Source organism: Neoarius graeffei, chromosome 2 (assembly GCF_027579695.1).
Source record: "Neoarius graeffei isolate fNeoGra1 chromosome 2, fNeoGra1.pri, whole genome shotgun sequence".
NCBI lineage: Eukaryota > Metazoa > Chordata > Actinopteri > Siluriformes > Ariidae > Neoarius > Neoarius graeffei.
Genome location: NC_083570.1, coordinates 31245335 through 31272723, shown reverse-complemented (window position 1 = coordinate 31272723; position 27389 = coordinate 31245335). Strand labels below are relative to the sequence as shown.

At 43.5% G+C, this 27389-nt stretch overlaps 1 protein-coding gene across 6 annotated transcripts in view; it reads right to left on the bottom strand.

Moving 5' to 3' along the window:
* Positions 1-27389, bottom strand: part of usta (uronyl 2-sulfotransferase a) — a 348511-nt gene that overhangs the window by 106616 nt on the left and 214506 nt on the right. For 4 of the 6 annotated variants that reach the window (XM_060914081.1, XM_060914082.1, XM_060914087.1 and 1 more), the window contains 3 exons: positions 15052-15207; positions 4718-4797; positions 4476-4629 (listed from right to left, as the gene is read on the bottom strand). In XM_060914081.1, the coding sequence (XP_060770064.1) occupies positions 4476-4629; positions 4718-4797; positions 15052-15207 (390 nt within the window). The remainder of the gene's footprint in view (positions 1-4475; positions 4630-4717; positions 4798-15051; positions 15208-27389) is intronic. The other 2 variants (XM_060914084.1, XM_060914086.1) reach the window with 1 other exon arrangement.

Here is a 27389-nt window from a genome sequence, read left to right as displayed (position 1 = left end):
TGCTGATTTGTTTCTGTACAAGGCCAGACTTCATCTGTAGCCAAGAACCCAATTTGGGCCCAGAGCTGCATTCTTGTAATTACATCACATGCCAAGTCTTTATGTAATCAGCAATAAGTTTTCTGTTGAGAGTTTTACATTTGTATATGGAAACCACATGACAGCATTTACCATGCTCCAAACTGGATTATTTTTGCCTTATGCTCACACGAACCTAAAGAAATGTGTTCGTTCTTTCACGACTTATGCCAACTTCAAAACATCAGAGAGGAGCTTGTGTCAACTTGAGCAAAAATATAATATACACTTGTGGCTGCTGACAAAAGATTTCATTCATGTCTGTGGTAGATTTATAAGCAAATTACACAAGTGTCAAAGTCTATGAAGTGTTTCCTACGCTTCGGAAAAAACAGCAAATGTACTGACTACTGTAAACAACACAGTTTAACATGATACAGTACATGAGTAAACATAAAAGGAGTATTTCTTCAGGTGGCGGCACGGTGGTGTAGTGGTTAGCGCTGTCGCCTCACAGCAAGAAGGTCCTGGGTTCGAGCCCCGGGGCCGGCGAGGGCCTTTCTGTGTGGAGTTTGCATGTTCTCCCCGTGTCCGCGTGGGTTTCCTCCGGGTGCTCCGGTTTCCCCCACAGTCCAAAGACATGCAGGTTAGGTTAACTGGTGACTCTAAATTGACCGTAGGTGTGAGTGTGAATGGTTGTCTGTGTCTATGTGTCAGCCCTGTGATGACCTGGCGACTTGTCCAGGGTGTACCCCGCCTTTCGCCCGTAGTCAGCTGGGATAGGCTCCAGCTTGCCTGCGACCCTGTAGAAGGATAAAGCGGCTAGAGATGATGAGATGAGATGATTTCTTCAGGTCAGGATTCAAGATGGTCTAAAAACACTGAGCTCTTATATCTCAAAAAATAAATAAATAAATAAATAAATAAATAAAAAAGGACATTCCTGGAAGGGAAAAAAGCTTGAAAATGGGACTGAAAAAGAAGCAGAGTTCTGAAACATTCACGATAGTGGTATAAATAATATCTCTCTCTCTCTTTCTCTCTTGCTCAAGTAAAAATTATGTAAAATAAGGTTCAGTTTTTGACATCTACAGACTCTTAGTATATTTGCTGTTTAAAAAAAAGCTTAAAGTGGTTTATTTGTCAAGTTTATTGAACCAAAAACAACAGAATCATAAAATTTAGGTAGTGTATCAGTGATAGTTGTGTGGAGTAATCACTTGATACAACTATCACTGATACACTCCCTAAATTTTACAGAGTGAAATGACCCCCAGATTTTGCATTTGTTGAAGAGTGTTCCTATGCATATGCTTAAAGGGCTGATGACACGAACATGACTCTATGCAATTTCTTAAATAAACTATACAACATGGCAAACATGTTAGATTTCTGTTATAATTACGTGAAAAGAAGCTGTTGTTACGCGAATATCCAACTTTTAATTGCACAGCGCAAGAAAACTGGGTCCGTGGCTCGCGGCCATGTTGTGACGTCAGCGGAAGAACACGCTGTGGTTCACTGGCTGTCTACTCAATGGAAATGGCGCATGAAAACGCCGGTGAACTCTCTAGCTCTTCCTCTTCTGGGAGTCTAGAATTGTGTTGTGAGTGGGATAGATCGGAAGAATCAAGTGATGACGAACACGGGTGCATCCAACCGTACAGGTTTGAACCTGTTACTGTGCAATCTGAGAGCAACTCCGATCCCGAGATGGACAGCGGACAGGCAGACAGCCCAGCATTGAACACCACAAGGTTGGATAACAAGGATTGGTAGGTCAACCCGTATTTGTTCAAAATGTTACGGAATCAATATTTTAATATTGTGTATTGTTGTCTTGCATGTGTAAACACTGCTTATATCATGTAAGCCGTATGCTACACTGAATACATAGTTCCTAATGGAGCATGCAAACGGCTAACATAATTAAGCTTACGACTATGCCTGATCCGTGATACATTTAGGATAATATTGGCAGGCACGTCTTCTAGTTTATGGCTTCTTAGTTTTATCCTTGAATGAAGCAAAATATTTGATAACCTACATCAGCGTAAGCAAATGACAATCTGTAGCCTACTTGTCTGGCTAAGTTAGCTTTCCCTTAGTGTTTGCTTTGAGAAACAAATTCTTTCAACTTGGCAATAAGAGACCACAATGCAAAGGCAAAATACTACAATTGCTACTACAAATCTGTCACATCAACAAACCAGCAAGTGAGGAGGAAGACTAGGCGATATGATGCCCATACCCACAGATCAGTTTTTTTTTTGTATTAGTACTAAGAAGACGTAAACAAACCATCCAACACCATCGAAGACAGTGAAAGCTTTCACAAGCAAATACATGACTGATATCACGCCGACTTTATGATTACATTTATGATTATCATGAATGTGTATGTGGCAGCGTGGGCGTGGTCAAGCGCCGGTCTGTGACAGGAGGGCGGAGCCAGGGAAGGTGAGTGGCAGAATCACTACACCTGACGGTAATTAACCTGTGTTTGTGTGTCTTCCCAGTACCGCGCCCTATTTAAGGAGGCAGAGGGAGAGCAGAGGAGAGCTCTTCCCGGGACAAGAACACAGCGTGTGTGCGTGTATTTACCCGAAATATAACGGTTGCTATACTGAAAAGTCTGGCAATAAAAGCCTATTTCTTACCTGAAGCTTTATCCTGCCGTCCTCTGTGCTCCACCCACACCTAAGAGCTCTACAGTGTACTCTATGATGTGTACTCTATGAGCGCTCTGGAGCGAGTCACTTCCAAGATGGCCACGCAGACCGCATGGTTACTATTTTTAGCATCATGTCGGAGCACTCTATAGCTCTACGTACCTTTATCTTATGTCGTTTCTCAACACATGTTCTGACAGGAGGACTGTCTTTGGAGGAGTCACCTTGTCCCAGGTGACTGCTGGATCCGGCATAGCTACTAGTAGACCCCCTCCGGAATACTGTAGGCACTGCTGATGGTAGCAGCACACGTTTGTGCTGAACTGAACACCCAAGAGATTCCTTTAAGCTGGGAAGGGTGTCAAAACAATCCAAATCGAAGTGTTCAGAGCACAGGACGGATGTTGGTGAGGGCTCCCACTTGTCACGAGTGCGCCTGACTTGCTTCACCCACTTCGCATGCAGCTCGGGATCTCTGGGAAACTTGAATAAACTTATCCCATCCTTGTGGGTTTTGGAGCAAAAGCCGGCAACACAACGCGAAGGCATAATAACTATATATATATATATATATATATATATATATATATATATATATATATATATATAAAATGTATAATAATGTATAATAATAATACTAATAATGATAAACTGAACACCTGTCGCATCAACAACAAACTGGTAAGTGAGGCGGAAGATTCTTTCGCTGACGTCATATAGCCCCTCCTCCTCTTTCGTCTCCTGGGTGCTGCAGCCCCGTCAAATTTGCCCAAATAGCCGCGTTTTTTATCATAACTTGTAAAATAGGCACCTTCGTAAATTGATATATGGATCATCGGGAATTACTTTTTATGTTATAAAACATCGCCAAAGATGTCAAAAACGTGTCATCAGCCCTTTAATAGTTTTATGCTTATGGTGAAATCCCATAAGACTCCATGATGGTGATTTCATACAATTAGTAGTAGGTATTTTAAGACTTTCCTATTGTCCAACCTTTACTAGTCATCTAACCTTTCTGTTATCACATAGACTACATTCAGAAGCGGGGGAGGAGCAGGGGGTGTGGTTTCTGGGGCTCAAGCCCTGAATATTTTCTCCAAATCTTTTGTAGGTTTTTAAAATAATTTAAATTTTCTTTTATTTCCCCCATAGAAAATGTTCTAATGAAAGAAACACCAAAACCAAACAACATGTGTCTTATCTTTAAGGGTTAAAATATTCCACTATGTTGGATTTGGATGAAGAAGTTTATATCTGTTTATTCAATCGGGGTCACATTATTTGTGCAGATTGACATAGCCAGGTAACAGGATTATTTTTTTGACTACAGGAGAATATGTTTTTGGCTTTCCAAGGATGCTCAGCATTTTAGACAAAAGTGGGTTTAAAAATCCCCAAACAACTGTTGAATTTCATTCTGCTCTCACCACCCACATTCATTCTTGGACATGATTTAAAAAAAAAAAAAAGGCTTTCATCCAACTGAATTCTAAATACGTCTGTTATACCAGCAAAACACATTTGCACCTAGACAAAAAAAAAAACCAAAATGCTAAGAAATGTCACCTTCAATATAACTCATTTTCTATACATGTAATAGCCCTGTCTCTCCCACGCTCGAGGGAGTTGGCATCAACCATGTAAGACCTTAACAAAGAACCAGGTAACAGATTTCCCGTAAAGCCTGACACACCCCTGTGGGCAATATGTGGGAAAACACAGAGGTGAAAATAAAAGACAAACAGATAGGACAGGAGAGAACAAAGAGAGGAATGTACAAACCAGGTATCTTTCATTGTCTTTCATCCGAGGTGTGCGGATCAAGTGATTCTGCTCTCCCCTCCAGTCTCCAAACCGGCGGAAAAAGTAGTTGGAGAGGAAGCGGCTAATGGGGTCTCTGATGATGTTAATATAGACAGGCTGCTCCATCCTGAACCTGAGGAACATTCCAAAGTCTATAGATACTGTAGATAGCCATTGGAACTGGATATCTCAGTTGTTAATAGGAACACTGTCTGGCTCACCTAGTGAAGTTGAGGAAGTGAACATGCCTTGTGTACAGGAAGGGCTGTGGGAATGTGCTGATGTTTTTCATCAATTCCACCTGATGGGCAAGAAAACAGAACACACATGCTGTTGAGAGATGCTTTATAGCAGTTGTGACGTACTCATTAAAATGATTTCACTCTCGCCATTTTAGATTTTTTTAATTCATTCTGCCATTTATGATTTTGAATAAACAAGAAAGGGTACAAACTGAGCAGGGCAAATTTCAAAGCCTGCTTCCAACACAAACACATGATGAAACATTTAGTCCAGTCAGCTGCCATGACTTCCATTACTTCTTTTCAGATGCTTAAAAGACACCATCAGTCCCCTCAACTCAACTTTCAGAAAACTCTTAAACCACATAAATCTTTTTATACACAGTACGTCATTATTGTGGTGAATGTATGCACATAGTTCTCAAAAAATACGTGCCACATCCTTGTAAGGACGTTCCATTGACATGATTATTGATACCAACACCTCAAACACTTAAATCAGGAACCAAAAGGAAGTCTTTTGGCTCTTTTGGTTTTCTAATTTTTTTGTTGTTTTTTTTCCAAAAAAAAAATTAAAGCAGTTTTTCTTGTGGGGACCAGACTAATGTGATATTATGTAGCCAAAGCAAAATAAATACACTATTACACAGTATTGTAATTGTTATTATACAATTAATAAAATTGTGTTCTCTCTCTCTCACACACACACACACACACACACACACACACACACACACACACACACACTTATAAAACAGCCAAACCATACAAACAAAATCTCCATGATATCATTCCCTGTACACCTGTGTGTGGAGGGTGGGGGCATTTTTTTTTTTACATCTTGGTGGTGACACTTTCAGAAACTTTTACTGCAGCTAAAAAGGAAAAAGGAAAATCACCAATACTAAAAAGGAAAAAATGGGGACAAAATATTGATTTTTTTTTTTTACTGCTGATGTGAAGGTTAGCATTAGATTTAAGTGTTAACATTTTGTGTGTGCACGCGCATGTGTGTGTGAATGAATGTAAGATCTAATACAAAATGTAAAATGCTGGGCGGTAGGATCATCAAACAGCTCAATTTTCAAAAAGGAAAAAAGATATTTTAAAAGTTATGGGTGAATGACCCCCAGTGGTTAAGTAATGTTCAGGCCAAAGTTTACAGGTCAGAGCAAGTCTGGGCTTCAGAGTCTGCTTGGGAAAGAATGTATTTAGACACACAGTGTTCAACACAATTCAACTCCTACACAACAAAATAAAAACAAAACAAAAAGAATTGCAAAAATTAAAATCAATTCACAGTCATGAACCACAGAGCATACGTGTTTAATGCTGAGATGAGAGACAATAATACGATGAGGACAAGGAAAAGGACTTGTCCTTAAATAGGTGATTATCAATAATGAAACAGGTCTTTAAAATTCCTCACATAGCTTTAAACTGTCTGACCTTCTTTGACTGTAAAACTTTCTAACTGACCCTAACATGAGGAACTGTTCAGGGCTACGAAATCTGCCTGTTTGCTCCTACGAACCACATGCTAGAGGGTGAAATGGCTGTACAAACTTGATGGCACTCTTCACCACAAGTTTGTTCAGGTCCAGATGACATTTCTTAAATATTTGTTGAGCTCATGTTAAAATATGACATTCTGGTTTGATACTTGTTTCCACACTGAAGACTGTATTCAGATTTGAATGACACGTGTGTAGCAAGGAATTCAAGTGCCACTCACTGTCTGATAGTTTGATTTAACCACAAACACATTTTGGACAATGCAGCCTAAATACACAAAAATTGGTGGAATTGCATTTGACATTGGCATATCATTTAGTCATAAGGACACGATATTATGAATTAATTTATTGTATGAACCAATCTTTGATGAAAGGAGATGCGAAGATTCTTAATCTTAATCAGAGACTTAACTTATCTTGAGAACCGTATTTTATATGGCATGGTGATGGTTTCAGTAAAAATTAGGAACACACTTTTCTGAAATTTCCAAAGAGTGTAAATTGAAATTGAAATTTTCCCGCCCAATTTCGATAAACTTATGTAGCCCACTGTAGCTTCAGGCTATATCCACACAAATACATTTTAGTTTTAAAATGCATCACTTTTGCTACATTTGTGCCTGGTGCCCACATTTCTCTGGAGTTTTCAAGCCCAAAATAAGAAGACTTTTGGAAATGCTGCTGGCCTCATTTTAGTTTGAAACTCTGAGGTGTGTTTTAGTGTAAATGTGCAAAAACAGAGACATTTGGAAATGATGATACAGGCACCCATGTTTGCTTCCTGATTGAGTCTTATCTATCACGGCGTTTCCTTCCCTGATTCTTGATCATGTGATCCTTTTCCAGAAGAAAACAGCTGATGCCATTTATACTGCTTTACAGCTTTTGCACACAGTTCTCCTATTTTAGAGCACCATAAGTAATTGAAGAGTTAGCTGTTTCAGCCAGCTATGTGTCACTGCATTATGTTTTTTTTTTCCATACACAAGAAATCTAACAAAAAATTTGGGGTTTATGGAGATATAGTACCAAATAGCACTTCAAAATTTTCAATCAATAGGTACTGCTGACCATCAGTCATCCCTTCCATCATATTGGCTTGAGCATAATTTAAAGAATGTGCCAGTATGATGCTAAAAAGTCAATATGAGAACTGTATATTGACATTTATAGTAATGTCTGATGACTTATGGAACACTCTCCTGGTCTTTTCACCCTCCTGCCATTACAGTGCCACCACCAAGAGACTCCACAACAGCTTAGTTGATTTTCTGTTCATTTTTTCTCCATTGTGCTGCTACTGGAACAAGTGAGATATTTGCTTTCAGTGATTTCTTTAATATGATACTGTTCTGTTATCTTGGCTTGTTTGGGTAGACTGTCTTGTGTAATTACTGTCCTGTGTATTTATTTATGCATGTAGTCTTGTCTATCATGCTACTATGCTCTGTCGCACCATGGTCCTGACAAAACGTTTGGTCCAATGTACATAAATTACATGGAGGAATGATGCTAAAACACTAAAGCCCCTTTCAGATATGAAATCTATTATCATATGAGGTAAAAATAATATGGGATAGGTAACAAATTTTCATTCCCATTTAGTCTTCCATAACAGAAGCGTAATAGATATCATGTATTCTAACCTGGCTGTATTTAACGGAATGCTACGGAGTGCAAACCTGTGAACCATACAAGATCGGATAAGGTGTATAATTCATGAGATGGCATATTGTTGTGAAAATCCCAAGCTTAAACATTAGCTAGTTTGCAATATGGCATGTGTTGAGCTAGATCACATCTCTGTTGAGAGAGTTCTTTTCCTGTTTCTGAACATTTGTTTTGTTCAAGCAAAGGCTATTTATTACAATTTTGCTTATATGTGCCAGTGTTTTGAGTCACAACATGACCAGTCACAACATGTTATTCCTATGGTTCTGATTCCAACTGGAGCTGTGCCAAAAGATTACTGTAAATATTATTTGGTTGCCAGGGGGCAGATTAATGTTTCGACTTCACAGTTTTGCTCCCATTCCCACACGACAGCATTACAGCATAATAATGGAAAATATATGGTTTTCAGTGTGAGTGGGAATGGGGTATAAGTCACCCTAACATGCTGACTTATGGGTGCATGATGGGTGCTTTATACATGCCATTCAATCTCACAGTTACATTTCAGAGCTGTGCTAGAATAGTGCTGAATAACACAGTAACAAAGTTGGGCTGATATGTAAGTATACATCTGTACATATACAGCTTGTGAAAAAGGACAAGAAGATGCATGCAGCTAAATTCTGTAGATGTGTCACATTTCAGCCACATCTGCATTGTTTTGGGTTAAGTTTAGGATATAATATTAGTAACCAGTATTTTTGGTAATTAATAATTAACTAATTTAAAGGCAAAGTCCCTGGTCTTTCCAGGCAGTCTCCTGTCCTAGTTCTAACCAGGCCCTCTGACGCCATTGGGAGGAGTCAATCTCTGTTTCTGTAGCCCTCGGCCTCTCACCTATTACATAGCTAGGGTTACAGAGGGGGGCTGGTCCTCTGGTAATCATGAGAGTTACCCCTACTCACATCTGTATTGCAGCGTGCCTTGCCAGATAGCAGTGGGTACCATTTTTATAATGGTCTTTGGTATGAGCCAACCGTGAGTAGAATTTGCGATCTCCCAGTTGAAAGGCAGACACGCTAGCCACTAGGCCAACTCACGGTAATTAAGTAATTACTAATTAATTAATTAACTGTGTAAGTAAGTAGTAATTATTATATATATATATATATATATATATATATATATATATATATATATATATATATATATAATAAATGATACATGTACGTAGAGTTGTGGTACCAACATGAAAACTAATATATATATATATATATATATATATATATATATATATATATATATATATATATATACACACAGTATACAGTATATACATAAAATATTAGTTTTCATGTTGGTACCACATCTCTAGGAACATGTATCATTTCCACTTAAAACATTCAAGTCACCCTCAGGGATAGGAGTATATTTCCTTCCTTGATGAACATGACCTCTCTCTCTCTCTTTTTGTCATTCCACCTGACAGCAGGAAGCTGAGTTTTATCCCATTAGAAAATTTCATGTGAGACGTTTAGAGACTGAGCACACACAGTTGTTCGTGAAGGTGCAGTGGCTTGAGCTCCATCCAAAATGAGTGAAATGATGTTTTCTTTTTCTTTTCACTCTGAAGAAAAGTATGTGTTTTTCCTCCTCTGAAAGTACTATTTGGATGTGCTTTATTGCTAGACATGTGCTATGGTTACTGTCTTTATTTTATTGTGTCAACAAGAGACATTTATTTAATATTTTTAAAAAAGGACACAACATGAAATGAAACCCAACAGCACCAAACAAAATATGAACACAGCGCAACACAAAAAAGATCTGTGTGATAACACAACAATATATAGGCAAAACACAACAAATGTTTTCTCACAATTCTGGAAAAGTTTCAGTACAATTGAAACCTTTCCTCAAACTGTACATATTTCTGTCATGCTCCACTCCGGACATCCACTCCGGAGATTACAGATCTCTCACGGCAGCGCCGATCCGGATCTGGGACAGGAATTCCATCTCACCCATATTCACTTCCTGGTTTTCACTGCTGTGTATAAATAAGCTGCTTTCAGGCTCAGACTTTGCCAGAATGTCTTGTTTGCTTCTTTAGCCGTTTCTGTGCCTCTCTTACTGTTCATGGTTATTCTCTCAAGTGACTTTTTCTTGTTCATGGTTTTTGCACTAGCATTCTTCTGGTTCATGGTGTTTTTTTGCACTAAGGGTTATTTCAGATTCATGGTTTCTTGCACTAAGGGTCTTTTCGTGTTCATGGTTTTTTGCACCAGCATTTTTGTCTTTGCCTGTCTCATGTTTTTGTCAAGTTGTTTGTCTTATTTTGTCTGGATTATTTTTGACATTTGTTTTTTGTCCTGTTTGTTTACCTTTTTGCCACGCCCTTCTTTCCCTGAATTAAATCATATTATTTATTGGATTACTGTCTGTGTTCTGCTTGTGGATCCTAACTTCACCATACCTCCACCTACCCTAAGAATACCTTTTGGCTAACATGGATCCAGCGGAACTCACCCATCTGAGAACGGCCATCCAGCAGCAGGGGATTCTCCTCGGGACCCACCAACAAGACCTACAACAAATTACCCAGAACCTCGCCACCCTGTCCAACGCACTCAACCTTCTCACCACGCAGATACAGCACTGTCAAGCCGTGCCTACCCCTGCTCAGCTGTCTCCTACTTCAGCTCCTGCCACTGCCTTTCTCCATGAACCAAGACTTCCAGTGCCTCAGCCCTACGATGGAGAACCAGGTACTTGCAGATCGTTTTTGTCTCAATGTTCGTTGACCCTAGAGCTGCAACCTCTGGCCTTCCCCACAGAACGCTCCCGGGTAGCATATACAATAACGCTGCTCACTGGCAAGGCCAGAGAGTAGATAACAACGGTCTGGGATGCCAATGCACCCTTTTGTTCCAGTTTCAAGGATTTCTCCAAGGAGATGAGGCGAACTTTTGGTTGTTCTCCATCCGGCCGGGAGGTGGCCAGAGAGCTCATGGAGCTGCGGCAGGGGTCACGGTCTACCTTGGATTATGCCATTGAGGTCCAGACGTTGGCGGCTTCATGCAGTTGGAACAAGAATGCCCAGATCGACGTGTTCCTGCACGGCTTGTCAGATGCCATCAAGGACGAATTGGTATCGTGGGAACTGCCGTCAGACCTCTCCAGCCTCATGGACCTCGCCAACCGCATCAACACTTGGATCCAGCAACGGAGGAGAGAGAAGAACCGCTCCAGACTCACCTCCTCTCCACTCCCTGCCGCGTCCATCGAACCCATGCAGGTAGACCGGGTTCGGGTGTCAGCAGAGGAACGACATCGCCAGCGGAGCACGGGGGCCTACTTCTACTGCAGTCAGCTGGGACACATCTATCGAGCCTGCCCGCTAAAAGGATGAGCCCACCAGTGAATCAAGGGGCCCTGGTGGTCAACGCTCGGAACCAGTCCCCCGCTAATTGTCCGTTACTTCCTGTCATCATTATCTGTGACAACCAGCATCACCACCTCCAGGCCCTCGTCGACTCAGGGGCGGACAGGAACCTGATCTGCTCCGCCACTGCCAAGCGTCTGGGAATCCCGCTACTTGCTCTTGACATCCCTCTCATTGTCCTGACACTCAATGGCACCGGCTTGACCAGCATCACCCACCTTACCGCCCCGCTCACCCTAAGGATTTCTGGTAACTTCTCAGAAACCATCCAGCTTCACGTCATAAACAACCCCCATGTACCCATCGTCCTAGGATTACCATGGTTAATGCAGCACAATCCCCACCTTAACTGGACTAATAACACCATCCTAGGCTGGAGTTCTTCCTGCCTGGCCTGTCTGGACTCCGCTCTGCCTCCCGCCAAACCACCACAGCCCTCAGCCAGCGAGTTTCCCAACCTCTCTCACGTGCCTCCGGAATATCTGGACCTTAAGCTGGTTTTCAGTAAGACCTGAGCAGTGTCCCTCCCTCCTCACAGACCCTACAACTGTGGTATTGACCTCCTGCCCGGGACAGCACCACCCAAGGGAAGCCTCTACTCTCTTTCTCCCGCCAAAAGACAAGCCATGGAAAAGTACATCACCGAATCGCTGGCAGCTGGGATCATCTGCCCTTCCTCCTCTCCAGCGGGACAAGTCCCTCCGCCCCTGCATTGACTATCGGGGTCTCAACGCCATCATGGTCAAGAACCGCTACCCACTACTGCTCATGACCATGGCCTTTGAACTACTCCAGGGAGCCAAGGTATTCACCAAGCTAGATCGACGCAATGCATACCATCTCATCAGGATCAGGGAGGGGGACAAGTGGAAGACAGCCTTTAACACCGCCACTGGTCACTACGAGTACCTCGTGATCCCTTTCGGCCTGACCAACGCACCTGCAGTCTTCCAGGCATTCGTTAACGACGTCTTAAAGGACTTCCTAAACATCTTCGTTTTCGTGTACCTGGATGACATCCTGATCTTCTCCCGCTCCCGGCAGGTCCTCCAGCGCCTGCTAGAGAACAAGTTGTCCGTTAAGGCAGAAAAGAGCGAATTTCACCAGAGCTCTGTCTCATTTCTGGGTTTCATCATTTCCCTGGCAAGGATCCAGATGGACCCCCTCAAGCTCGAGGCAGTTGCCGATTGGCCCACCCCATCTTCGAGACGAGAGCTCCAGCACTTCCTAGGATTCACCAATTTCTACAGGCACTTTATTCACAACTTCAGCACGGTGGCCAGACCTCTCTCAGCCCTGACCTTGACCAAAACCCAATAAAAGTCGGGGGAGGAAGCAGAGAGAGCCTTTTCCATGCTCAAGCACAGGCTTACCACAGCACCCATTCTCACCATACCCAATCCAACCAAGCAGTTTATTGTCGAGGTCGATGCTTCCGAGTCAGGGGTCGGAGCTATACTTTCCCAGAGGGCCAGTGACGACAAGGTCCACCCATGCTCCTTCTCCCGCTGGCTATCCCCAGCCAAACAGAATTACGACATCGGCGACCGAGAACTACTGGCTGTTAAATTAGCCTTGGAGGAGTGGACACTGGCTTGAGGGGTCGGAATTCCCCTTACTAGTCTGGACCGACCATAAGAATCTGGAGTAACTCAAGTCCACCAAATGTCTTAATTCCCGTCAAGCCCGTTGGTCTCTTCTTCTCCCGGTTCAACGTCACGCTTTCCTACCACCCAGGCTCCAAGAACGGCAAACCCGATGCCCTGTCCAGGATGTTCTCCTCCCACCAAGAGGAGTTCAAGCCGTCTGAGACCATCCTTCCTCCACGCTGCCTGGTGGAAGCCACCATTCTAGAGGTTGAGACGCTCGTTCAGAAGGCCCTGGAGCAGGAGCCCAGTGAAGGATCCCCAACACCATTCCTCCTAACCATCTGTTTGTTCCCAGTCCTGTGTGAACCCAGGTGCGGCAGTGGGGTCATGGCTCCAAGCTGGCCTGTCATCCGGGAGCCGCCCGAACCCTGGCACTCATCCAGCAGTGCTTTTGGTGGCCATCTATCAAGGAGGACGTCCAGGAGTTCGTGGCAGCCTGCGACACATACTCCCAGAATAAAACAGCCAATCGACCCCCTGTCGGCTTGCTAAGACCCCTCCCGACTCCACATCGACCTTGGTCACACATCACCCTGGACTTCGTCACAGGACTCCCCAACTCAGGTGACAACACATGCATTCTCACTGTCATTGACTGTTTCTCCAAGACAATTCATTTCATCCCTCTGCCCAAGCTCCCCTCAGCCAAAAAAACCGCTGAACTACTCATCCAGCACATTTTCCGTCTACATGGACTGCCCACTGACATCGTTTCTGACTGGGGTCCTCAGTTCACTGCGCAATTCTGGAGGGCTTTCTGCAAACTCATTGGGGCCACCTGTAGGCTTCCACCCACAGACCAACGGCCAGGCAGAACGGGCGAACCAGGCTTTGGAGGTTGCACTCAGGTGCATGGCATCCAGGGATGCCAGTTCCTGGAGTAAGTACCTACCCTGGATCGAGTACGCTCATAACACTCTTCCTTCATCTGCCACAGGTCTCTCACCCTTCCAGTGCTCCCTAGGTTACCAACCATCACTCTTCCCTAACCAAGAGGAGGTCGCCGTACCCTCTGCCCAGATCTTCATATGCCGCTGCAGGAGGACGTGGGCATTGGCCCAGAGAAAACTCATTCGCTCCACCCTAGCATCCAAGAGGCAAGCCGACAAACACCGCTCTAAGGCGCCCACTTACCAGGTGGGGCAACGAGTCACGCTCTCCACACGCCATCTGCCACTCAGAACCATCTCCCGCAAGCTGGCTCCCAGGTACCTAGGACCCTTCCTCATCAAAAAGATAATCAACCCATGTTACGTCAGACTGGCACGACCACTCACCATGTGACGCATCCACCCCACGTTCCACGTGTCACAGCTTAAACCTCTGGTCTCTAGTTCTTTGTCTTTGCCTGTCTCATGTTTTTGTCAAGTTGGTTGTCTTATTTTGTCTGGACTATTTTTGTCATTTGTTTTTTGTCCTGTTTATTTACCTTTTTGCCATGCCCTTTTTTCCCTGAATTAAATCATATTATTTATTGGATTACTGTGTTCTGCTTATGGATCCTAACTTCACCATACCTCCACCCACCCTAACAATTTCCTCACAGTGGACATGTTTCCTGAAACCTGGAAATGTTTGCTTCAAATAAAAATGTTTCCTGACAACAGAAGTATTTCCTCACTTTAGAAATGTTTCCTCAAGATGGGAATACTACCTCAGACATGAAACGTTTCCTCATAATGGAAATGCATCCTTAAATTGGAAACATTTCTCACAACAAAAATTTTAATGAAAATGATTTTTCAAATTGGAAATGGAAAAGTTTTCTTGCAGTGGAAACATTTCCACACAATGGAAATGGTTCCTCACAACATAATTTCTTCTGAAACTCTAAATCTTTCCTCATAATTAAAATGCTTCCTAAATTTGGAAATGTTTCCTCAAGATAGAAAAAGAAATTCACACAATGGAAATGCTTCCTCAAATTGGAACTGTTTCCTCATAAAAACAGAACTGACTGACCATGACTTGATGCTAAACTACAGAACACTTGGTTGTGGGGATGAGGAGGAGGGGTGCAAAGACAGACGTGTGTGTGTGTGTGTGTGTGTGTGTGTGTGTGTGTGTGTGTGTGTGTGTGTGAATGACCTGCTCATGCTTGGTGAGCCTGGTTTTGTTGTGGATGTCGGAGGAAACCAGGTTAAACTTGTGCTTCTCAGCCAGAATCCTGAGGAGCAGCACCACAGTGCGACTGCCACACTTTCCTACACGATTATAGATCACCTGACTGGGGAATGGCAGCACCTGTAAACACGCGCATGCGCACGCACACACACACACACACACACACACACAAGGGGGTGTAACAGAAACAGTAGGTAGGCATAAATGTATCATGTATATATTTAGGCACTGCCTAAAAGTGGAGCTCCTGATGAGTGTATAAGCAAGATATGTACAAGGGCACAAAATTAACCTGAATATAATAATAATAATAATAATAATATAGCATATTAACCATTGAATTGTGTAGTGTATTTCACATCTGTAAATTGCTGCATTGTCTTGTGACAATGATACTGTCAGATTGCAGGCACTTTACATAGATTGTATGCGCAGAAAGAGATTGAGAAGCAGACTGCAAACAAAGCCAAATTGTGTGATGAGAGATGTAGTTGGTAACCAGCCAAGGGTCAATCGATCATGCAAACAACACAAAGTAAGCGAGGCAAAAGACAAGACAGAAATACTAGCAGGGGTCAGAATAATGAGATAGCAGGCAGACAATGAAAAGGCTCAGTAGTACTGGTCAGAACACAGAACGATACTTCGCAATGAAGGTATGGCACTGGCGTGGTTATATGGGGAGACTAATGATGTGTGTGATGATTGTCAGCTGAGTTCAATAGGCCGATGACAGAGGGCGCTGTGTGTTCTGGGATGTGTACAGTAGTGCTTGAAAGTTTGTGAACCCTTTAGAATTTTCTATATTTCTGCACAAATATGACCTAAAACATCATCAGATTTTCACACAAGTCCTAAAAGTAGATAAAGAGAACCCAGTTAAACAAATGAGACAAAAAAATTATACTTGGTCATTTATTTATTGAGGAAAATGATCCAATATTACATATCTGTGAGTGGCAAAAGTATGTGATCCTCTAGCATTAGCAGTTAATTTGAAGGTGAATTTCGAGTATGGTTGAAGCTTCTTACATGTGTTGGGTTCACATAGATGTTTTGTGGAGTCCCAGACCCTGTCGCCTGGGGAAAAATCTGGGTTCGGGCCCCTGTGCTTGTCTGCGTACTCCTTCTACTTGGCATTGATGAATTCTAAGCATTGGTGCACCTCCTCCCATGCTTCTTGGCTGCGCTTGAACCAGTCCTCTACTGACTGCACCTGGGCTGGGTTGTCATCCCCTGTGCTTGTCTGCGTACTCCTTCTACTTGGCATTGATGAATTCTAAGCATTGGTGCACCTCCTCCCATGCTTCTTGGCTGCGCTTGAACCAGTCCTCTACTGACTGCACCTGGGCTGGGTTGTCATCCCAGGGGAACAGGGGCGGTTGATAGCTGAGTATGCACTGAAAAGGTGTTAGCTGTGTTGCTGAATGTTTCAGGGAGTTTTGTGCATAGTCGGCCCAGGGGAGGAACTGCACCCAGTCCCCCTGGTTACACATACAGAAGATTCTCAGGAAGCAGCCTAATTCCTGATTGGCTCTTTCAACTTGACCATTAGACTGCGGGTAATAACCAGATGTGAGGCTGACTGATACTCCCAGGCATTTCATGAAGCATGACCATAAGCGTGATATAAACTGTGGACCCCGGTTGCTGATGATGTCTTCTGGGATGCCAAAGTACCTGAAGATATGGTGAAACATGAGTTCTGCCGTTTGAGATGCTGTGCGGAGGCCCAGTAGAGGAATAAGCTTAAGTTACTTGGAGAACCTGCCAATAATTACCAGGTTGGTGGTGTTACCTTGAGATGGTGAAAGATCTGTGATGAAGTCCACAGCAAGGTGCAACCAGGGTCATTGTGGCATGGGAAGAAAGCACACTTTTCCTACTGGCGGTGTCCTGGGAACCTTGGCCTGTGCACACTCCGAGCATGATGTGATGAACTGAGTGATTTCCATCACTCCGCCCACGGGAGCACCACTCCTCTCCGCATCACGTGTCAAACAGGTTTGCTCTCCTTTGTGATGCACCCGCTGAGAAACCTGAAAGACCTCTGGTTATAGGGGACTCTATCATACGGCATGTGGGATTAGCTCAGCCTTTAGGGGCACCAGCAGCTTTAGTCAGGTGTATACTGGGAGCCAGGCTGCCGGACATAGCAGGTAATCTTAGGGTGCTAGGCAAGCATAGGTTCTCAAAGATAGTTATCCATGCAGGAGCTAATGATATACACCTTCGTCAGTCTGAGGTTACTAAGAGTAACTTTGTAGAGGTGTTTAAATTAGTGAAAGCGATGTCCGATGCTGTAGTATGCTCTGGCCCCATCCCAATGCGGCATGGCGATGTAGCTTACAGCAGGTTATGGTCGCTGAACTGCAGCTTGTCCAGATGATACTCTGAAAACAGTGTGGGCTTTATAGATAATCGGGCTAATTTTGAGGGCACTGCTGGCCTGTTAGGGCGGGACGGTATCCATCCCACTCGGGAAGGTGCTGCTCTCATTTCCTGCAGCATAGGTCATAGTCTCAGAACAGGCCTAGTTAATTTCTGACAATCCAGAGCCAAGGACAGGGAGCAGACGAACAGGCTAAACTGACTGTCTGCTAGCTGCACAGAGTCGTCACTCAGGGTCCACTACATCGAGACTGTGTCTGTTCCCCGAGCTCAACAAAAAGGTAGAAATATTCAGAGAGTTTGTTCCAGTAACCTAATCAATATAAAATTAGACCATACTGACTGTACAGCTGCTGTCAGCACCTTTGATCTAAAGGTGGGGCTATTAAATATTAGATCTCTTACATCTAAAGTGCTAATGGTTAATGAACTCATTACTGATCAGGAGTTTAATGTACTTTGTTTAACTGAAACATGGATTAAGCCAAATGAATATAAAGCATTAAATGAAACTAGTCCTCCTGGATACAGTTATATATACCAGCCTTGTCTAACTGGCAGAGGAGGAGGCATCGCGGTTATTTATAATGATTATCTAGCTGTAACACAAAAACCTGGTTATAAATTTAATACATTTGAAGTTCTTCATACTAATATAATATATGTAGCCTTGAAAAATACGTAGGTCTACCCAATTAATTCCGTTACTTATTATTTACAGGCCCCCAGGGCCATATTCTGAGTTTCTTTCTGAATTTGCAGATTTTATTTCAGATCTGGTTATTTCCTTAGACAAAGTTTTAGTTGTCGGAGATTTTAATATTCACTTCCATAACCCAGAAGACCCCTTGAAAACAGCGTTTGTGTCCATTTTAGATTCAGTAGGGATTAATCAGAATGTCATGGGACCGACCCATAATGGTGGTCACACCCTCGATCTAATACTAACATTCGGGTTAAATGTAGAAAACATAGTCAGACTTCCACAGTCTGATGTTATCTCAGATCATTATCTCATCTCATTCAAAATATGTCTGAGTAATAATATATGCACCTCACCACGCTACTGTATTAAACGTACATTTATGTCAACTACTGCACAGAGCTTTATAAATGATCTCCCAGAGTTATCAACTTTGATTGGGTCACTGTCAGCCCCTGCAGAACTTGATCAGGCAACTGAATGCTTGGAGTCAATGTTCCGCCATACCTTAGATAATGTAGCTCCTCTTAAAAGGAAAATGGTCAGAGACAAAAAAAATTAGCACCCTGGTATAATGATGACACTCGCACATTAAAACAGACCACTCGAAAATTGGAATGTAAATGGCGTCAAACAAAATTGGTAGTGTTTAAATTAGCGTGGAAGGAGAGCTTCCTGAAGTATAGAAAAGCTCTTAGTGCTGCTAGATCAACTTATCTCTCCTCCCTAATAGAAGATAACAAAAATAATCCTAGATTCCTATTTAATACTGTCACACAATTAACTAGGAATAAGTCCACTATAGACACATGCACACCTGTAGTATGTAGTAGCAATGATTTCATGAATTTTTTTTAATGACAAAATTGAGTATATCCGACAAAAAATTCAAACTACTAATTTAAGGTCAGACAATGAAAGTGACCCTGTAGTTAACAATATAACTGTATCAGATCAGCAATTAGAATGTTTTACTCCCCTAAAAGAAACTGAATTACTTTCATTAATCTCGGCATCAAAAGCCTCAACTTGTGTACTAGATCCCTTACCTACACATCTATTCAAAGAGATAATACCTGAAGTAATTGAACCGCTTCTAAAAATAATAAATTATTCTCTTAGGATTGACTATGTACCCAAATCCTTTAAACTAGCAGTTATCAAACCCCTGATTAAAAAACCTGACCTTGATCCCTGTCAGCTGTCCAATTATCGGCCAATATCAAACCTCCCCTTTATCTCCAAGATCCTTGAAAAAGCTGTGGCACAGCAGTTATGCTCATATTTACATAGGAATAACATCCATGAAATGTATCAGTCAGGATTTAGACCTCATCATAGCACAGAGACAGCTTTGGAGCAACGACCTACTGTTGGCATCTGATCAGGGCTGTGTCTCACTGCTTGTGTTGTTTGACTTTAGTGCAGCATTTGATACCATTGATCATTCCATTCTTCTGGATAGACTAGAAAATGTTGTGGGAGTTAAGGGAACGGCCCTCTCCTGGCTCAGCTCTTATTTAACTGATCGCTATCAGTATGTTGATGTAAATGGTGATATTTCTAGACATACTCAGGTAAAGTTTGGTGTTCCACAAGGTTCTGTCTTGGGTCCACTGCTTTTTTCTTTATAAATGTTACCTCTGGGTGATATTATTCGTAAACATTGTATTAGTTTCCACTGTCATGCTGATGACACACAGTTGTATGTTTCTGCAAAATCTGATGAGAGACACCAGCTTAATAGAATTGAGGAATGTGTGAAGGACATTAGATACTGGATGCTTATTAATTTCCTTCTGCTTAACTCTGACAAGACTGAAGTACTTGTACTAGGACCATATGCAGCTAGAAGTAAGTTTTCTGATTACACAGTAACTCTGGATGGCCTTCCTGTTTCTTCACGTGCAGCAGTAAAAGACCTCGGAGTGATTATTGACCCTAGTCTTTCACTCGAAAATCACATTGATAACATCACCTGGATAGCTTTCTTTCATCTCAGAAATACTGCTAAGATAAGAAATTTAATGTTACTACATGACGCAGAAAAACTAGTTCATGCTTTCATTACCTCCAGGTTGGATTATTGTCATGCCTTACTGTCTGGATGTTCCAATAAGAATAAGTGCATAAACAAGCTCCAGTTAGTTCAAAATGCAGCAGCAAGAGTCCTTACTAGAACTAGAAAATATGACCACATCACCCCTGTCTTATCCACACTGCATTGGCTCCCAATCAAATTTTGTATTGATTATAAACTACTACTACTGACCTTTAAAGCACTGAATGGTCTCGCACCACAGTACCTGAGTGAACTTCTGGTCCTCTATGACCCACCGTGCCTACTTAGATCAAAAGGTGCAGGCTATCTGCTGGTACCTCGTATAGTGAAGGCTACATCTGGGGGCAGAGCCTTTTCTTACAAAGCCCCACAGTTATGGAACAGCATTCCAAGTAGTGTTCGGGAGTCAGACACAGTCTCAGTGTTGAAGTCTAGGCTGAAAACATATCTGTTTAGTCAAGCCTTTTGTTAATGGTGTTTATGAGGTAAAGGTGTAGATCTGGAGGGTCCTCAGGCATAGTGTTTTGGTAAACTGGGATGTATGGATGCTGGCAGTCCCCCACTTGCTTGCTCACTCGAGTTTGTTGACGGTGTAGTGGCTGGCTGCTTTACGTCCCGGGGCTCCCTCATGCCTGTCTTGCCTTCTGGCTCTCCCCTTTTAGTTATGCTGTCATAGTTAGTTGCCGGAGTCTCTGCTTGTACTCAGTGCAATACATACTGTTCCTACTTATTCAGATGACATTGGGCATACCTAACAACCTGTGTTTTCTCTCTCTCCCCCCCAAATCTGTCCCTCTGAGTTACATGTCGGTCCTGGGATCGAGATGCTGACCTCTTCTGCTCCTCGGACCTGCCTGATCCATCCTGGTGCCCTGTGTCTGGTTGGAGTCTCATCGCATTACTCCTGTGGAGGGTGGCCCCATGTGGACAGTTGGGGGTCACGCCTGGAGGATGCTCTGGACTCTTGCAGTGGTGCTTTTGTGGCTGGGAACTGCAGTTGACTTGCTGACTTTAGGGCTGCAGTTGACTTGCTGCCTTTAAGGCTGCAGTTGACTTGCTGACTTTAGGGCTGCAGTTGACTTGCTGACTTTAGGGCTGCAGTTGACTTGCTGACTTTGGGGCTACGGTTGTCATGAATGGTTTTGCACTCGGGTTTCCGTCGGTGGGGGGTTTATAGCATCAACGAAGCTGACTTTATGTTAGGACTGTTAATGTTATAGTCATGTTGTCTGTTGTTGCCCAAATGAGGATGGGTTCCCTTTTGAGTTGGTTCCTCTTGAGGTTTCTTCCTTATGTCGTCTGAGGGAGTTTTTCCTTGCCACCGTCGCCACAGGCTTGCTCACTGGGGATAGAGTAGGGATAAAATTGGCTTGTATTTTAAGTCGTTCAAATTCTGTAAAGCTGCTTTGCGACAATGTTTATTGTTAAAAGCACTATACAAATAAACTTGACTTGACATCAGCATGTTCTCCCACCAGTACTTGTTTTTCAGCATCTGGTAGGTTCTTTGACTACCTGGATGTCCAGTTGCTGGGGACATGTGAGCCCACGTGATAATGCGCCCTCGGAGTGACCTTGGTACATAAAGAAGGCCAGGTGGAAGCTCATCCGGTGTGGATCTGGGCTGTCCTCCTCTGAGCCCTTGATCTAGATACCAGGTGGATGAAGCACTCAGCAGGTATAATGGGGTGGTCTGAAGAATCAGGCTGTACAGTGTTAAAATTGCGAGACAGGGCATCAGCTTTAGTGTTCTTGGAACCTGGATGAAATGCTATTGTGAAATCAAATCTGGTAAAAAAAAAATAGTGTCCATCTTGCTTGGTGGGGGTTCAACCTTTTAGCTTTCTTTAGGTAGTCAAGATTCTTGTGATCAGTGAGAATCGTGAACAGATGTGTTGCTTCCTCCAGCCAGCGTCTCCACTCCTCCAGTGCCAACTTGATGGCTAACAGTTCTCGGTTTCCCACCCACATCATAATTCCTTTCTGTGGAAGTGAGCTTCTTTGAGAAGTATGCTATGGGGTGGAGCTTGTTCTTCTTACCGAAATGTTGGGAGAGGATACCACCTACTACGGTTTCGGATACGTCTACTTCCACTACGAAAGGTTTGGTGGGATCCGGATGCTGTAGAATCGGAGCAGAGACAAAGACTTTCTTGGGCTTGTTGAAGACCTCCTCAGCTGCTGGGTTCCAACTGAGCTTCTTGGGGCCCTTCTTTAGCAAGGTGGTGAGTGGAGACACAATGGAACTGAAGTTCCTGATGAAACGACAGTAGAAGTTTGCAAACCCAAGGAAACGTTGCAGGTCCTTGACGGAGGTGGGAACTGGCCATTCAGTGACTGCAGAGACCTTGTTGGAGTCCATGCTAAGGCTCTCAGCACTGATGATGTAGCTCAGGAATGAATTGCATTGTTGATGGAACTCACATTTCTCTGCCTTGACATACAGGTGGTTGTCGAGCAGACACTGCAGGACCATGCGCACATGGTGAATGTGGCTCTCCTCATCTGGAGAGTAAATGAGGATATCGTCAATGTAAGCAATGATGAATCTGCCCAGCATGTCTCTAAGAACGTCATTTATGAGGCACTGGAACACACTGGGCACTGAAGCCAGGCCATATGGCATGACCCGGTACTCGAACTGACCAGTAGTGGTGCTGAACGCAGTCTTCCACTCATCTCCCTCCCTGATCTGGATCAGGTTGTAGGCACTTCGCAGGTCGAGCATGCTAAAGATCTTGGCACAGCGAAGTTGTTCAAGAGCAGCAGGGACCAGGGGCAGGGGATTTGGATACTTAACCAATACCTGATTGAGTCCTCTATAGTCAATGTATAGACGAAGCCCTCCTCCTCGTTTCTCCATGAAAAAGAACCCAGCAGAAGCAGAAGATCTTGAGAGACAGATGTATCTTTACTTGAGGGCCTCTTGAATGTATTCCTTCATGGCAACATGCTCCTTCTGAGACAATGGGTAGATTCTGCCTCTAGGAGGCGACATTCCTGGCAGCAGGTCTATGTCACAGTTGTAGGGTCTGTGAGGTGATAAACCACAGGCCTTTCCCTTGCTGAAGACCTCCTTGAGATCTGAATAGTGCTCAGGAACATGTTCAATAGAGTTGGGCTGGGGGCTTTCCACCGAAGTGGATGAGATCTATAACTGTGGCAGAGACAATGCTAAAAACAGGTGTCTGACCATTGAAGGATCTCCTTGTTCTGCCACGAGATGAGTGGATCATGGAGCTGCAGCCAGGGGTAACCAAGAATGATGTCATGGTTGACAGCGTGCATGATATACAGTGAGATGAGTTGAGAATGTAAGGCTCCCACCTGAAGTCGGACTGGAGCAGTGCGTGTGGAAGCTATGCCATCTCCGATGGGTCCTCCATCAATGACATGGATGCTGAGCTTTCTTTGTAATGGTGTAGTAGGCAGGTTGAGCTTTTGAGTGGCCGAGAGGCTGATCAAGTTGCCCTCTGTCCCTGAGTCTATAAAGGCAGACAAGACGTGTGCGGAGGATGAGAATTTTAGTAGCACTGGAACTTCAAAAGATTTAGAATTAAACTTTCTTACCGGACTCACAGTGCGAGGTGGTACTTCAGCTGGGCTAGTACAGGGTGGCCGGATGGGACAGTCAAAAATCAGATGTTCTGAAACTCCACAATAAAAACATAAGCCCTCCTTACAGCAACATTCACGCTTGGAGTGTTTTAACTTGGTGCAGGTGATATCCATGGGGATGGGTTCATTGGTTGTGCAATTGAAAAAGCTGTTCTCCTCTCACGAGGGATGATGAGTCAATAGCTGGTCTATGTGGATGGCCATATCAATCAGCGTGTCGAGTGTGAGCTGTTCATCTCAGCATGCCAGTTCTCGCAGGACCTCAGACTGCAGTCCCTGATGAAACACTGCTTTGAGAGCTGGTTTGTTCCATCCATTGGCCGAAGCCATTGTTCTGAACTCCAGTGCATACTCCACTACTCCTCTTGACCTTTGGCAAAGGAAGAGCAAACTCTCACCGACTTCTACTCCTTGGGGCTCATGATCAAAAACTTGAGAGAACATGGAAAGAAATCACTCATAGGACGTAGTGTGCTCACCGCCTCTCCTCCAAACTGCGCTGGACCATCGTAATGCTTTGCCAGAAAGAAAGGACAACAGCTGAGAGATCTTCTGTTTGTCAGAGAGATGAGGCACGGACGAACAATACAGGGAACGTCCATCCATCCATTATCTGTAGCCGCTTATCCTGTCCGACAGGGTCGCAGGCAAGCTGCAGCCTATCCCAGCTGACTATGGGCGAGAGGCAGGATACACTCTTGACAAGTCGCCAAGTCATCGCAGGGCTGACACATAGATACAGACAACCATTCACACTCACATTCACACCTATGGTCAATTTAGAGCTACCAATTAGCCTAACCTGCATGCCTTTGGACCAGGGCTTTGAACCAGAATTTTTTTCCTATTGGTTCGTTCCGAACAGAAACGGAATTTTAACGTTTCCGGTTTTGGGTTCCACCATTAAATAGACGTTCCCGAACCGGTTAGAACAAAAAAATTTCGTTCCCGGAACGGTTAATTACGTTCCCTGTCAGCTGTTTAACAAATGGCTATAAAATTATGTCTCTGTCTCATCCAGCTTAAGCCAAATGTAGGCTAATTCTATTACAACCTTCATTAAATAAGACAAGAAATAATTCAAATAATTATTATTTCAAATGTTGGCGATTTGGATTCTCAGTATGTCTTCCCATCTACACAAACAGAAAAAGTGCCAAAAATGAAAGATAATTCGTTTAGTGTGTTACCAAAGGCTAGTCAGGCCCTATAGAGGGCTACCGCATGACGTCACCGCGCCGCGAGATTTTGTTAGGTGCCATATTGGAAGACCAAGTACACATCTATGCAAGTACATACATACATAAAACAAACTACACCTGAAATGTAGCCAGGGCCGGTTCTGCCCTAATCTGGACCCGGGTGCAACATCGCGCAACCCCCCCCCCCCCCAAAAAAAAAAAAAAAAAACACCAGTCTAAATCAGGACAACCATCACATAACTATAAACATTTTATATCAACTATTTTAACTAAATGGGCTATAATAAATAAGCCTGCAGGCAGCCACGGTGGGCTGCCTCAGAAAAGTAACCATTCAATGACACAACTGAAAGCCTGCAGCCACGGCGGGCTGCCTCAGAAAAGTAACCATTTGTCCTACCTTAAAACTCATTTTGCATTTTCTGCCTCCTTTTTTGTATTTTCAACCCTCCGTTTATTTTCTTTCCTTTTCTGAAAACCCGATTTGTGTCCAGACATTTTGTTCTGCTACCAACGAACTAACTCGTCAGGTCTCGTCTCTCGAGCCCGCGATGATTCCCGTGGGAAGGGCAACAACTGATACATTTTTACAAACAGCCAATAGGTAGGTTGCATCGTTCAGGCTCTCCTTTGCTCAGACACTCAGTAATGGAGACGTGATAGTAGTCCACCTTCCCGCGCTCTCCATTCAGTCAGCGAACGTCACACAGGAAGTGAACCCCAGCGGGTCATAGAAACTTGCGCAGGAGAAGAATGGCTTTTTTATTTGTAGGCTACGGAAACTTTGAGGAACGAAATAAAAACCGGTATTAACCGGTTACCATTATTTTTAATAAGCGTTTCTGTTCCGGAACATAAAAAATAATAAAGTTTCTGGTTTGGTTTCTGTTCCATGTGAAATAGAAAAAGTTCCCGGTTTTCGTTCCTTGAACTGGTTCAAAGCCCTGCTTTGGACTGTGGGGGGAACCGGAGCACCCGGAGGAAACCCACATGGACACGGGGAGAACATGCAAACTCCACACAGAAAGGCCCTCATCAGCCGCTGGGCTCCAACCCAGGACCTTCTTGCTGTGAGGCAACAGTGCTTACCACTACACCACCATGCTGCCATACAGGGAACACTGAAGCAGAAACCCCTTACATGCACACGGATCCCCGGTGTATTTCTCAGGAGGTGGAAGTGGCAGAGCGGCGTGACCAGATGACTCAGGGTGTTTGGAGGGCCTGTGACATCACAGATGTTAGTTGGGCCATCCTGGTGTTGAGGTTGGCTAACATCTGCTGATGTTCTCCTAACAATTGCCCCTGAGAGTTCAGAGCAGTCTGCTTAGTTCCTTCTGCTACATCCATGTTACGGCGAAGTATCCTGTCAGATTGCAGGCACTTACGGATGTATGTGCAGAAAGAGACTGAGAAGCAGGCTGCAAACAAAGCCAAATCGTGTGACGAGAGATGTAGTCGGTAACCAGGCGAGGGTTGATCGATCATGCAAACAACACAAAGTAGGCAAGGCAAAAGATGAGAGAAAAATACTACCAGGGGTCAAAATAACGAGATAGCAGGCAAACAATGAAAAGGCTCGGTAGTAATGGCCGGAACACAGAACGATACTTCGCAAAGAAGGTGTGGAACTGGCGTGGTTATATGGAGAAACTAATGATGTGTGTGATGATTGTCAGCTGAGTTCAATAGGCTGGTGACAGAGGGCGCTGTGTGTCCTGGGATGTGTACAGTGGTGCTTGAAAGTTTGTGAACCCTTTAAAATCTTCGATATTTCTGCATAAATATGACCTAAAGCATCATCAGATTTTCACACAAGTCCTAAAAGTAGATAAAGAGAAACCAGTTAAACAAATGAGACAAAAAAAATTATACTTGGTCAGTTATTTATTGAGGAAAATTATCCAATATTACATATCAGTGAGTGGCAAAAGTATGTGAACCTCTCGGATTAGCAGTTAATTTGAAAGTGAAATTTGAGTCAGGTGTTTTCAATCAATGGGATGAAAATCAGGTGTAAGTAGGCACCCTGTTTTATTTAAAGAACAGGGATCTATCAAAGTCTGATCTTCACAACACACGTTTGTGGAAGTGTATCATGGCACGAACAAAGGAGATTTCTCATCAGGCTGGAAAAGGTTACAAAACCATCTCTAAAAAGTTTGGATTCCACCAATCCACAGTCAGACAGAATGTGTACAAATGGAGGAAATTCAAGACCATTGTTACCCTCCCCAGGAGTGGTCAGCCAACAAAGGTCACTCTAAGAGCAAGGTGTGTAATAGTTGGCGAGGTCACAAAGGACCCCAGGATAACTTCTAAGCAA